General features: G+C 46.9%; 1 protein-coding gene across 4 annotated transcripts in view; it reads right to left on the bottom strand.

Annotated features, from left to right (window-relative positions):
* The window catches only part of LOC147465429 (uncharacterized), a 74190-nt gene that overhangs the window by 48503 nt on the left and 10357 nt on the right, over positions 1–15330 (bottom strand). For all 4 annotated transcript variants that reach the window (XM_086520040.1, XM_086520049.1, XM_086520031.1 and 1 more), the window contains 2 exons: positions 15200–15259; positions 15036–15128 (listed from right to left, as the gene is read on the bottom strand). In XM_086520040.1, coding sequence (XP_086376166.1) covers positions 15036–15128; positions 15200–15259 — 153 coding nt within the window. The remainder of the gene's footprint in view (positions 1–15035; positions 15129–15199; positions 15260–15330) is intronic.

Below are 15330 nucleotides of genomic sequence, written 5' to 3'. Positions count from 1 at the left end.
ATGTCCCTTAGAGATCAGCAGTGATAGGGGCAGTCATTTTGTCAATGACATGATCTCAACTTTGCTGGCCAATTACAAGATTTTTCATCGCAAGTCGTGCTCTTATTACCCTAGAGCCAATGGGCAGGCCGAGAGCACCAACAAGGTTCTGATCACCCTCCTGCGGAAAGCATGTCATCTCCATCCAGCATCGTGGGCTCAAGCTGTGCACGGCACTCTTTGGGCATACCGCACATCTTTCAAAGCAACAACAAATCACACGCCTTTTCAACTCGCTTTCGGTTTGGAAGCCATAGCTCCATTTGAGTTCAACTCCGGATCCCCTAGGGTGGGCAGTCTACGTGCAAGTTGGGGCATGGAATCTGCTTCTATAACCCGTCTCACCTTATTGGATGAAAGCCGCCGTTTAGCTTCACATGCTCTGCAAGCGGAGCAACTTCGTCGCAAAGCGTGGCATGATCCCCACCTCAGAAAGCCGAAAATAACGCAAGGCACACTGGTGCTACTCTATCAGGCAAAATATTTGAAAAAAGCAAAGAAGCTGGTTCCAGCTTGGCAAGGGCCCTTCGTGGTGGAGGAGATTTTGCCACAGGGGGCTGCGCAGTTAGTCACTTTGGAAGGCGTTTCTTTGCCATTGTTAAATGGATCAAGAATAAAGTGCTATCACTCACCTGCCTGACTGTATAGAATCTGGTTGTGTTATAACTCCCACATACAACTGTATGACTGTCCCGTCTCAATTTTCGGCTCTCTCCATGATCCATTAACCCTCTTCTCAGATTTACCTTATGTCAAGTTCTCATCTCAGTTGTAATCTGTGTTCTCGTAAAAATTCTCTTATTTTATGCATGCATCAAACTCCTTCTCACCTCACATTGACATAATTTGAATTGGATTCCAGCTACTCTCGAATTTTTTCTTTTTAATTATTGGAATTCACAAATTGATTAGATAATCAGCTTCCTGTTTTCCTCTGTCTCCGTGCCTACCTGTATCCTAGGTATCTCTATCTCTGGTCCTTGCAACTTACAGCTCTCTCTCTACTGACCCCTCTCCCTCTCCTAGCTTACAGCTCTCTCTCCTGACCCCTCTCCGTCTCCTGGTGGATTTCTTCAAATTGGCGAGTACAACTCTAATCAGATAGAATAGAACTGGGACATCTCTCTCACACTGCTCACAGGCACTAATAATCAAGTGGAAGTCTTGATAGGCCATGGGCTATAAATTCTGCAGCATCTACACTCTCTATCCCTCTCCCTCTCTATGTCTCTCTATCTCTACCTTGGATTCCAAACCGCTGCTGCAACTAGTTGCTGCTTACTATATTGCTTTGTGCCTTGGCTTACTGCTTCCTGCTTGCTTGCTTACTGCTAGCTTTGCTTTTTCACTCGCCCACACCCAATATTTCTTTTTACGCTGCGTTCTCTGTATGTGGTGCTTTCCTGACAGAAAGACTTTAATTGCACCTACCCTTACACCCCCTCGCCCCTACCTACCCTCCCCTTACGGCTCGCCTCTACCTACCCTCTCACACCCCCTCGCCCCTACCCTCCCTTACTCCCCCTCGCCCCTACCCTATCCCAACCCCCTCGCCCTACCTACCCTCCCCTTACTACTCGCCCCTACCCTCCCCACACCCCCTCGCCCCTACCCTATCCCAACCCCCTCGCCCCTACCTACCCTCACACCCCCTCGCCCCTACCCTACCCAACCCCCTCGCCCCTATCCTCTCCACACCCCCTCGCCCCTACCCTATCCCAACACCCTCGCCCCTACCTACCTTCCCCTTACTGCTCGCCCCTACCTACCCTCTCATACCCCAAACCCTCGCGCCCTACCCCTCCTATTTTGGGATCTCGCCCCTACACTCCCTTACTCGCTCGCCTCTACCCTAACCCAACCCCTCGACCTACCCTCCTCCTACTCCACTCGCCCTCGTCCTCACAAATTCCCTCGCCCACCCTACTCTTCCTGCATCCATCCGCTGCATCCATCCTCCTGCTCATCGTTTTTTTGAAAGTGTCACCTACTAGAGTATTGCAAAATCAGCCTCCTGTGTAATTAAGCTTTTCCAAGTACAGCTTTTCCAAGCTTTTCTAGGAAATTGTTTATTCCAGTACAGCGCTACATCTTGAATTGGGAGTTCCAGAGTTCACCCTACAAACTTTACGATGGCTGGTACAAGCAAACAAGTTAGGAAGAAGAAAGCTCTCTCTCCAGAGAGGCCAACTGAGACATCCCAAAGTTCTGCAGAGGAAGAGGATGTGGATACCTCCAGCCATGGCCTCACCGATGTTTCTTCCACTGATCACAGTGATGAAAATTACAAGGCCTCCGACTCAAGCTCTGCTTCCGACTCAAAGTCTTCTAGCAAAGAGGAAGAGGAAGAGGATGAAGAAGAAGAAGCTGTAAAGAACCAAAAGAAGAGGAAAGCCATCATGCAGGTATTGAGTCATCAAATCCCTCGGCCTCCTTCTTCCAAGACCCAAACCAAGTTCACATTGAACTTCCATCTGCAGCAACCTCATCAGTCTCTTCGAGAAGTCTTATCAAAAGACCAGCTACACAAGCTAGGTCTATCAGCATTAGCAAACACCGATCTGCCCTCTGATATTCCCATGGATATGGTGCATACACTCCTCAAGTTTTTTCCCAAAGTCAGAGGACACCCACTGACTGCTACACGAATTGGTAACGCTTTGGGGATGACAACCTTTCCTGCAGTAAAACCGGCGACACGAACCTATTCACAACTTTCGAAAGATGCGACAATCGAGGCATGCAAAGAGCTACTTAGTACAAGTCATCCTGACTATGCAAGGAATAAAAAGCTCTGGGCCATTTTCAAGTATTATTTTTTGGTCAGAGATCCTAAAGTCAACAAGGGCAAGGGCAAGGGTAAAGGTAGATGTGACGTGCCTACTATATTCTCGCATTGCGAAGGCCTGTACTGCCTCATCCACACCATCCCGTGTGGCTTTCATCAAATTTTATTTACCTCTTTACAATCGCGGGCAAAAAGATTCAGAGCTCAGGTGCAATCTGTGCAATCCAGCTTTCAATGCTTCGTAGCTTCGATGTTGGCCAGGATCATTAATATACCTGTTAGTCCTATGGATGTGGATGCGGCGATGCGGCGTAAAAGCTCTAAGAGAAAAGGGAAAGATATTGAACAGACAATGGATTTATCTGAAAAGCCAAAGAAAAAGAGAGCAAAGGTAGTGAAGGACACAGTAGAATCTTTAGTATCCCTGTCAGTTTCGGAAAGCCAACAACTTCGAGTGAAGCAACCTGTTCGACATTCCTCGCATACGGTCGCTACTGATTCGATGGTAAGTTCAGGTGGTGCAGATCACACTATGCATGTCACAGCTGTGGCTTCTACAGTGAGTTCCTCTCTCTACTGCTGCTATTTTTACCCTACCACAGTGACTAGCTCCCACGTCCCAGTGGCAGTTGCTTCTTCTCCTATGCCTAGTCCTGCTACAACCACTCCCACCATCTCTACTTCGACAGAGAGGCATGCGCCCAGTCCACCACGAGCAGTGCCACTTGTCACACCAGTCCCACCGGCTCCACTTGTCAGCTCTCTTCACCCTGACACTGTTACATGACCTTCCACAGGGTCGGACTCTTCATCATTTTTTCGGCTATTTGAGGATATATTGCAGGAGTCTAGGCAAGCCATTGCCACCATTGAGCTTGGAGCAGAGCGTTTAGCAGCCACACACCAACGTCACGCTGCTACTTACGCAGCTATGGAGGGAGCTCTGAAGGTTGCTAAGGGCGCCATCGCCGATAGGGATGCCACTATTTTCGCACTCCAATAGGCCCTGAAGTTAAAGTCTCAAGTGATTAGTGACCTTCAGAATCAAGTACAAGGATTTAGAGAATTGCTGTTACATGAAAATAGGGCAACACAGCCTACGATGATGGGTATGGGATATGGGTGGACTGGAGCAGGTACACCAGTGCAGCATGCAGCAACGGGTCCTTCTCAACAGTTTATAGGACTTTACTCACAGACTCCAGTTCCCGTTCAGTACTACAATCAACAACAACAGTATCCTCCTCCTCAGGGGTTTCAATCTTCACCATTGCCTCAGATGCAAAATGACTTGTTATGATTGAGTTGCTGGAGCACATCACCATGACTGTGTTACTCGACGTCCTCAGTACACTACAGGACAGGTGCTACCATCTGCCCAGCAGCAGGTGGCTGGTCATTTCTCAAGAAACACACTTACTGACAGGAGAGCTCACATACAACAAGGCCCCACAATCGATTTGATGGCTCCACCTCCAGAGGCTGATACTTTGGATGCAGCAGTGGCCACCACTCTATCTCTTGGATGACAGATTCAAGAGCTCACCATTGTACATACTAGTAGTTTTCTTTCACAGTTTCAGTCTTCCTCTCACCGAGACGGTGAGCGGTCTTGTGGCGGGCAACCTGTAGCAGGGCTACAGTGTCACTTCACAGGACAGGCAGACAGTTGGACAGTTAGCTACAGTTGGTCTGGTTCACACTGGACAGACCCTTTGGGCTGGGAGTGACACGTGGCAGGGTACCTACGGTGGTCTAGTGGACATCGTGGCCAGGTCACCACCACCACTCAGTTTGGAGATAGACTTAGCTGACTGGACATTTATGAGCAGTTGGTGGCTCTTTATGGTTGTACATATGAGTAGTCGTTTGAGCCAGTGGCATTATCTTGTACGTAGTCGTCTTGGTAGTGAGTCTTACACAGAGCACCTCCGCACTCACCCTGCACATCTGAGCCTCGATACCCCCATTTGTACCTGTGAGTCCTGGGCTGGAGCTGAGTGTGCTGCCACGCCAGAGTCTGTACATGGTTCTTTGAGATAGTCGAGTCCACATGTTCTAGTCCACTACTGTGTCTCTGTTGTTCTGTTGTTATCCATTGTTTCTGTGTTTCATTCTGTTTGAGTGAGTTTCCATTTGTTGAGTGAGATTGTCACGCACATTGCACTGAGGGGCACCCACACTATAGGGAGCACGACACATTATCCGTGCTACAAGAACCTACAACTCTGATCAGCTACCAAGCAAGGCTAGAAAGAACAAGCCCTTTCACATCAGTAAAAATGCATAGAGGAGTCTTGCTCTCTAGCAATAATGAATGAAAAGAACTGATACTTGATAAGAAGGGCTGTGCAGACTCATATTGCATTCAAAATATCCCGGGCATAGCGTAAAAACAGTAGTGTCATCAGCATACTCATGATCTGCCAAATCTCGCTCATCCTCAACGGGCATGAGTAACCTTTAATACTTGGGTGATGTGCTCTAATGAAATCCGACATCGTCCCCGCCACAAATAAATACAAGTAAGGTGTCAACGAGCAACCCTGCCTAACTGAACAAGAGAGCTCAAACGAGCATCCACAACAAATCCTTCGATGGTCACCACACTAGAAGCTGACTGATATAGAGACGACACCACCATCTTGAATGGACACACTTACCACTTGGCCTCGACACTTCAGATCACTTGCTCACATAGGAGCATCTACATGGACTTAGGAAGAGGATCTTGGATCTCTTCTTGGACATGTTCGTTGCTTGGATCTACAGACTAGAGTGGGACTTCAGTGCTTTGGACTCTCTTGGAGAGTTTACCCGCGAGATGCGGGAATTCAAGCATCATTACGCGACTACATTCGGAGTCACCCGAAGCTTGGCTTGGATGGTAGTGATGTTGCTCTTCTACACTAGTCACAAACTACTGACGTGTCAAGTCGGTGAAGAGCAAAGCCAACCTTCAGATCACGGCCGAGGGGCCTAAACCCTAAGAAGAACAAGTAACAGAAGAAGAAGTCCTACCAACTTATGGGGACCCCGTCCGATGGGACCCCGGTGACATAAAGGAATAAAATAAAGCAGAACCCACCCACACACACACACACGCAACTGATGACGTTTTGCGTTGACATGCTGACGTGGCAGGCTGTACGGATTTTCGTAAATTACGCTGGCAGCTTTTGGGCATTGCTTTTGGACCAGATGCTTTTGAGTTTGAAGGCTTTTCATGTAAAACTACTTTTGGGGCCTAGAGCCTTTAAAATATGAGGCCATGGGCTCATTCTCAGGCATGCTTCCTGGAGAAGGTGCAGAGTCTAGAGTACCGGCTTGTACTGTGTTGATGCAAATATAAAGAAATACCAAAAGGGGCGCCAAGGTTTGGGGCCACTACACTCTGGGGTGGAATTCCGCCACTCCGTGTCGCGTGTCGTCTCTCTCTCTCTCTCTCTCTCTCTCTCTCTCTCTCTCTCTCTCTCTCTCTCTCTCTCTCTCTCTCTCTCTCTCTCTCTCTCTCAGTTCAGTTTTTATTGAAGTGCTAAAAGTCTGTTCAGTCTGCTCTTTTCTATTAGCACGTGGTGCCCGTCTTGTGACAACACTCCTGATCATTTGGATTGCTACCTTCAGAGTTGCTTACACTCACCCTCGGTAACCTTGCAACAGACTCATCCCCCGACTTGGACAGCGGGCCACTCCCAGCTCATTCACATTGAGAGCCACACCGAGATGCGGTTTGGTGGCGTTGTTGGCGCGGATTCTGTTTTGGTTGACACCGGAGGATTGGAGGCAGGAGATACAGGCCAGATGGCGCAGACAGATTGGTGTCGCCTTTCCTCTTCTCAGAGGCCCTTCATAGCGCAAATTGTTGAGTCTGGCTTTCCCCTCATCTTGGATTACCCTACCTACTAACAGGACACTATCCGGTGGTGGTCCATGCGGTCTCCCGGTGACTGCTGCAGCTTACGGTAGCTTCTATAGTGCAAACTATTTAGTCTGGCTTCCTTGTTTCGGAGGACGTTTACGGCACAGATTGCTACATCTGGCTTTCCTGGAGTTTTTCATAGCTTAGCCACCTGGCCACCTTGGGTTGCAGGTTCATGAATTGACAGGCTTCCGGTCATTCTCATGACAGTTCCTGGGCTTTCCCATTTTCTCCAGACGGTTTGACTACAAACACCACAGATCCTATTGGGCACGACACTTGTAGGTCTATTGGCACTTCTTTTACGACAAGGAGTTGTTTTCACACTCAATTCGGGACCTTCACGTAGTAGGCCATCCTAGCTAGCTGGCACACCCCTCTAGAGGCCGCAGCTCCCAGGTGGATGGGGGCCTTCACGCACTTGGACTCTGGAGGTCCTCATTGCAGTTAGGGCTTGCTCGGAGGCAGTACCCCCCATGTTTTTCGAGATTCAAAGGGAGGGCCGGCTTCACAGTGTCTCAATAGAGGCGCCACAGGTTGCAGAGTGTTGTTTTCAGAGGATTAGAGTTGTGGGCATCTGTGGGAGGACTTGTGTCATCGATCCTGACCCAACAGATCTTGAGTCAGGTCACTGGCGGCTTTGGGCGTGGGAGAGCCGCCCTCTAGCACGAGTACAGTGGGACCCAAGTGAGTGGTTCTGGCAGGATCCTTTCTCTTCAATCAACCACCCAAGGACTCCCTTTTTCCAATACACGGTTCATTTGGGGGGGCACATACTAACAGCACAGAGAGAGGCTCGCCCAGCTGCTGCACTTCACTAGCAGGAGGAGGGTCTCACGGCTGAGTTCCTGTCAGTTTTTTGGGAGCAGGCAGCCGAGGAGAGTGACTGTTTTTCAGTGGATGGTAGTGCACAGAGCTACAGCAATTGGGAGTTGGTTGGTACACAACGATTTCTCGGCAGCATGTGCAGCCTAAGGCCACCCTGTGGAGAGTCAGCGACATTGTTTGTGGGACTGCCCCATGGCACAGGAGGTTTGGCTTCAAGTTCTCCAACTGATGGCAGCCCTCTCTACAGCCCGGCAGTACACTTGGGGTGTTACAGCTTGGTCCACTCTCACAGGCCCAGCACTCCACTTTGAGCTCGCTTCCACCAGCTGGCTGATCGTGATCCAGGAGGGTCAACCTACACCGTAGCTTGGCACAGAGCTCATCCATCAGGAGTGGTGCACTGACAGAGAGTGGTGTTGGGAGCTCATTTCCGGCCTAACACTCTAGTTCATTTGGCAAGCCTGTTGCCTCCGCATCTTTGAGGCTCAACCTATTCCACCGGCAGAGACTATTCGGGACCTCAGGAGCTGATACACACTCTCAGGGGTTGGCTTGAAGACTTCCGGATAGTTCTGACCGCATGAGGGAGTGGCAAGAAGCTTTCTTGCGACTATGGCGCCCAAGGCTTTTCTTCACCATGGTTCAGGGTGTGCCTAGATGGCACTACAAGCCACCAACGTGGCTTTTTCCTCCTCCCATCTCGTAATTTAGCCTTCATTGTACATATTTTTTCTCACTAGGAAAGTCTCCCCATTTTTCAGTTGTAGACCTCTCTCGTAGAGGTGGTTTGTAGCCTTCGGGCAGTTCTCATGAGCTAATGGAAGGATCTCTTTTCTTGCCCAAAAAAAAAAAAAGTCTACATTGTGTTGTTGTCTCTACTTTATCACACACACACACACACACACCCCATGAATGCTTTACTCATTTATCCACCATAATCTCTACACTTTTTTATACCCTAACCAGCCGCCAGTGTTGTACCTCGTTGAAGCAATATAAAGAAATACCGAAAGCGGGGCCACAATTTGGGGCCATTGCACTCTGGGGATGGAACTACGTCACTCTGTGTCTCGTGTGAACTTTGAAATGTCTCTCTTTAAGTTCAATTGTTGAAGCGTCTAAAGCATGTTCGGTCTGTTCTTTTCCATTGGCACGTGGTGCCATCCCATTACAAGCACACCCCCATTTGTGCACGACTACAAGGGGCAGCCCTGTCTGAGCAAGATGCACACAGAGCAGTTCTCTCTCTCTCTCTCTCTCTCTCTCTCTCTCTCTCTCTCTCTCTCTCTCTCTCTCTCTCTCTCTCTCTCTCTCTATATATATATATATATATATATATATATATATATATATATATATATATAAAAATAGGATGTGGGCAGCCGAGCCAGTATATACTGTAGAGGAGAATACTTCTCAGCCAACAGAGATACTACATGGAGCAGCACAAGAGGCATACCCACATACTCAGCCTGATCAGAAGAGAGGATCTGGGAACATGCCTCAAAACAGTTGGTACGACGAGGAATGCAGAGAGACGAGAACCCAGGTCCAGAAAGAGCTTACACTTGGGATCATCACATATAAGCAGTCTCGGATTGCTCTTCGGCGTATAGTACGTCGCAAGAAAAGGGCATTTTTAGCCAAACTGGAGAAGGATTTATATCAGCTCTTCTTGAGTCAAGACTCACATGAGGCCTGGCGTTTATTTCACGAGCACTCATCACCTCCGACAATTACTTCTCCTGAGATATGGGGTCAATATGTAACATCATTATATACGGTATTTGGATAGCCTCCATTACCAGATCCGCTAGAGCCATGCCCTGCTACTAGTACTTTCTTTATTGCGGAAATGGTGGAAAAAGCCATTGATAAGATGAAGACAAGAAGAGCATTTGATCATGAGGGTTTAGTAGCAGAACATCTGATCCATGCAAGGGATCTACTTTCAGAAGTCCTTGCTCGTCTGTTTAATCGGGTCATGTGTGAAGGATTACCTGAATCTTGGAAATTATCTACTATCGTACCTATTTTCAAGTCAGGGGATCCTATGATACCCGGGAACTACCGTACCATTATGGTGGGTCACACATTGACCCGACTGTACGCATCCATTCTGGAACAAAAATTGAGTAGATGGGTAGAGAATGAGGACATAAGGGCAACAGGACAAGATGGATTCAGGAGGGGTTATTCCACTTTAGATCACATTCTTACGCTCAGAGCCATTATTGAGGAAGGAAGAGCAAGCGGGAGAAGGATGTATTGTTGCTTTGTGGATTTTTGGAAAGCTTTTGATACAGTACCAAGGGCGAGATTGCTGCGCAGAATGCAAGAGTTAGGGGTCCCCAAAGAGATTATCTGGGGGATCTGGGGGATCATGGCCTTATACGGGTCAGTAACTGGTTATGTACGTACTCTAGAAGGGGATTCCGACATTGTTCATTCCACCGTTGGAGTACAGCAGGGATGCCCATTGTCCCCTACTTTATTTGGTATGTATATAGATGAGGTATCAGATTACATTGATAGAAAGGGTGACAGAGGTGCTCAACTTGCAGGGTCATGGATCCCTTTGTTGTTGTATGCAGATGATATTGTATTGATAGCAGAATCACCAGATGGAATGCAGAGGCAATTAGATGCATTACAAAAATTCACGGAGGACAGCGGACTATCGGTAATTTGGGTAAAACCAAAGTTATGGTGTTTTACACCACGCCGCAGTGGGTTAGGACATCGGCACCTACATTTGCATATGGCCAAGATACAGTAGAGTACACAGATGCATACACATACCTTGGTGTGGTATTTACAGGACCGAAGTTTACTCTTAAGAAAGCAATAGATGCTAAATTGTCCAGAGCCTCTGCGGCCTTGGGAGGGTTGGAGAGGATGTGTTCGCAAGTGCAGTTTCAGGAACCACGAACAAAACTTTGGCTCTTTGATACTGTGGTGGCTTCGGCTATGCTTTATGGGGTCCAGATTTGGGGACCATCTGTGGATCAGGATAATTGGAAGTCAATGGAGAGACCTTTGGTATCTATGATTTCCCGAATGATTAGAGCCAAGGCCTCCGTACCACACGCGATTACCCGAGCGGAACTAGCTGCCCCTCCAATAGAAATTGAAGCTCTTACCAGATCAGTGTCCTTTATACATGGTTTATGGGATACAAATAATTGCCGATATACTAGATTGGCCCTCGAATCCTCTCGACAGTTAGCAATGAAAGGAGATACATCATGCTGGTATGCGCAACTGTCCTCGTGGTTTCAGAGACACGGGTTCAGTATGGAAAGATTACCCCCCTTCCAATACTCTCTTGAGGCTCCATCACTGGCAATCACACGAATGGAGATTAATAAAATCATCCACCAGGATCTTATACAGTTGGACACTAAGAGGTCATGGGTAGACCCTACACAAGAATTGGGCACGAAGATGGCCGACTACAAAGAAAACTTCCTACAGCTATCTGAAGATGGCTTTGTGATTCGCCCGAGCTACATGGATACCCACCTGTCTCATGGTTTGAGATGTGCTATTGGTCAGATTCGTACATCCTCACACCAGTTGGAAATTGAATTTGGCAGATTTAGGGGAATCCCACCTGAGAGCAGAATTTTCAAGTTATGTGAAATGGAGCCGGAGACAGAATTACACTACATATGCCACTGCACCGTATACTATGAGATACGTGGGCGTTTCCATTGCCTATTTAAAGAAGGCTTTGGACCTCTAGATAGAGTCATGCAATACCAAGATCAAAGGTGCTTAGGCCTGTACCTACTGAAACTACATTGGCACAGGGATAATCTAATGAGAAGACAAAGGGCACTACAGCCTCAGAGGCAGATCACAGATTTCTTCGGATCGAGAGAAGCAGGAATGGAAGGAGAAGTGAGAGGCCAGCAGCGAGCACAAAGGAGTACCCACATTCATACCAAAGGCACCATCATTGACAGGGAGATTGAGCTTAGGAAATCGAGACGACCACGACTGAGATGCAGAAGCACACTTCACCGGAGGAGACTACAACAGAAGCATTCTAGCCAGACACCCAGAATGCTCCTAAGAAGTTTATCTAATACTTTGTGTTTAGTTTTTCGCATTTATTTTCACATTTTCACACTTTTCAGACATTGTAACAGACTGACCACTTTTGTATCAGTTTGGTCTCATAGGTCACTCTAGCCTTTTGAAGACGTTAATATAACATTTCATTTCATTTCTCTCTCTCTCTCTCTAGATATGCCTAACTTGCTCTTGGGTCTTCTATGCAGCCTACCATGGAGGAAGACACCATGTTGGCACAGATGACATCATGGTTTGAGCTTCATGGGTTCAGCATAGACAGAATACCCCTCTTTCAATTCTCTCTAGATGCATCCTAACACATCAAGAGATTACTAGTCATTAGACAAGACCTTATCCAGCTGGGGACGCTAGGAGGACATGGCCAGAGCCCTGGAGGTGCTAGGGACGAAGATGGCTTTCAACCAGAAACATTTTCTTCATACTATAGATGATGGTTCCATAGTACAACCTAGCTACATGGGCACACACCTATCACATGGCCTGAGATGAGTCATTAGCCAAAACCGCACTTTTTCACACCAACTCGAGATAGAGACAGGCAAATATAGGAGAATACCACCAAAGGAGATGATTTGTTGGGTATGCCAGCATGAGCTAGAGTTAGAGGAGCACTACATATGTCGATGTACCGCCTATGAGATTAGAGGACGCTTCCACTGCCTATTCAGAGAGAGCTTTGGACCATTGGCCAAGGTCATGGAGTATTGTGACCAAAGATGTCTACGGCTATACCTCTAGGCTCTTAGAGATAGGCAGATTCAGAGAGACTCCTCTCACAGGTGGACACCCCACTGAGAGAGGGTCTATACAGAGATAGATCATGAATTTCTTCAGAGCCCCTGCTCAGCAACAGCACGACAGAGAAGAGACACTACCTACTAGACAAGGGACATCACTTGATAGAGCCGTCCAGCTAGGACGAGCTAGATGCCCCAAGCTACGAGGATCCTCACATCACCGGAGACGCATACATAGGCAGATCAAGATCATCATTGATCGACATCGAGCACAACCTATCAAGCTTCTCAACATGGAGGACATTGACACCCTACGACAGAGATCAATGCTTGATCTCTTAAGATGAGCTGTTGTACACCTTGAGCCTCTACCCCCTATTCCCCCATTCCTCCCAAGTATTGATGTATTAATGTATATGATAGTCTCTAGCTCTCATCTCCCCTACCCTGTTCACCATGTTTACTCTATTACCCCTCCCACTGTCACAAACTGCTGACGTGTCAAGCCACTCAAGAACAAAGCCGACTTGCATATCCGGGCCGAGGGGCCTAAACCCTAGAAGAAGAAGTAGAAGAAGCAGAAGCAACAAAAGAAGTTCCACACAAAATTGCGTAAAGACTGATGATGTGGCAAAGTTGTACAGAATCCCGCATTTTTCGCTAACATGCTGACGTGGCGACTGTGTGGACGCTCAGATTTCGCACTGGCAGGTGCTAACGTGGCACTGTACAAATTTCTACGATTTGCGCTGACAGGTGCTGACGTGGCACTGTACGAATTTCTGTAATTTGCGCTAGCAGCTTTTTACATCAGCTTTTGGGTCTAGCTGCTTTTGAGTTTGATGCTTTTCATGTAACTGCTTTTCATAGGCCAAGGGCCTTTAAATATGTGTAGAGGGCTCAGTCTCTGGCATGCTTCTTGGAGAACGTGCAAAGTCTGGAGTACCGGCGTTGTACCGAGTTCAAGCAGTATAAAGAAATACCGAAAGGGACGCCAGCCTTCGGGGCCAATGCTCTCTTGGGGTGGAACTCCACCACTCCCCGTCTTGTATGTCGTCTATTTCTTTCAGTTCAGTTGTTATTGTAGTGCTAAAAATTTGTTCAATCTGTTCTTTTCCGTTGGCACGTGGTGCCTGTCCCCGTGACACCCACCTACCAATCAATGTATGATAGACCTAGATTTTAGACTTTCTTTCCATTTTCTATTTTCATAGCTTTCCAAAGAGAGTATCAGATTCTATTGGAATGTAGCTTTTGATATGTCATAGGTCATTTTGGCCTTTTGAAGACGTTCAATGTAACATTTCATTTCTCTCTAGGGCCTGCATTTTTGGTCTTTCACTCCGTCTATCTACCTCAGGGCAGTAATAGAGTCAGAGGCAACCAAGGCTGGTCTTTTAACCCTCCCAATGGGGAGAGGGAGACCCCTGAGGGGTGGTTTCTCACCTTGACACCCCCTTGAAGCACAGCATGGCCACTATGAGAAAATTGATTGTAGCAGCCCTATCTTCAAGCACACCACAAGGACCTCTAGAATTTGATTATGGCATCAGAATTTGATTTTGACGAGCGAAAATTGAGTCTAGCATCAAACTCTTTTGATCTCACAAAATTGTTTCTGTGTGGTCAAAATGCAAGTTTGATACATAAAATGTGATCTCTCTCTCTAAGCTAGAGAGAAAGTATGTATTAATGCTACCATTGGAGTTGTGAAGCTAGAGAGAACAGCAAAGATAGTCAATGGAAGAGCCAGGCGCCTTTTCAAACAATCAAACTATGCTAAAGAATATTGTAAGGATTTTTGACATGCTTTTGTACAAACCTAGGGATAACCTCAAAATAGACAAATTTTGTGCAGGGGAACATGGCCTAGAAGTAGCGATAAGGTGGGAAACAGTATGGTTGAGCCCCAATCACCCATTTCAGTCCCATTAAAAAAGGCACCACAATTTCCAAATGAGCCAAGCTTTCCAGCCATTCTAGGCATAAAAAATGCTCCATCTCACTCTCTGGTTTCCTCCACATGGAGCACGTTCAAAGCTCTCTCCACATGTTGGAATTGCTTGAGTAATAATGTCATATCTACCATACTAGGTGGAGAAAAAAAATCCGCCGACCGATAGCATCATGCTTCTGTGATTAGCTTGCCTCTTATTATCTACTCTCCTTGGATACTCTTGGCTTTCAAAGCCTTGAGTCCTTGAGAGTTAGACCCCAGATTGGTTCTCAGCAATGACTTTTTTGGAAATTAATCTGTTATTTGCGAAGTTCTCAGCCTTGCAACCTAGTGCACATCACGTAAGTCTTCAACATGTACATATAATTTCTCCAGTTGGAGGTATAACCCAAGTTCCTTTTGAGAGGCGAATGGCCTTATGAAATCCCGCCCTAAACTTAGTGTGAATCTTTGAATTTCTTTTTCCATGATGATCATTCTGTTGATTAATTTGCACCAGTTATTCTACTTTGAAATTGTCATAGAACTTAATAATTCTGGTAAGAATCACTATGTGGTTTCAGCTTATGTTTCTCACAAGCAATCAATTGCAATATACATTCGTTTGAAACAGAGTTTATAGCTGATCCATTGCCATAATAGAAAATTGTAAACTACACATACCTCCCAAGGACTCCTGCAAAAGGCGTGTTAGTTTTGAGTCACGAAATGGAACATGAGTAACCGTGGGATCCGCACGTGCACTGATACACTTTCCTGTAGAAAGCAGGAACCTTTTGAAACTTTTCTCCAAGGAAGAGAAGAGAGAAGAGAGTTACAAAATATACCGAGTGCAGTAAGGGACATGTTGACACTCATGGCCTCCGTCGCACGCAAACCCTCTGATCCTGCATAGTGTTTTGGACATGTTGATTGGTATTTTACAAGTGCTAACAGCAGACATCAAAATCAAACAGGA

This window comes from Adiantum capillus-veneris, chromosome 1 (assembly GCF_014529385.1).
Source record: "Adiantum capillus-veneris isolate H3 chromosome 1, ASM1452938v2, whole genome shotgun sequence".
NCBI classification, from domain to species: domain Eukaryota; kingdom Viridiplantae; phylum Streptophyta; class Polypodiopsida; order Polypodiales; family Pteridaceae; genus Adiantum; species Adiantum capillus-veneris.
The sequence above is the reverse complement of the archived record's forward strand: the minus strand, read 5'-3'. Positions and strand labels throughout refer to the sequence as shown.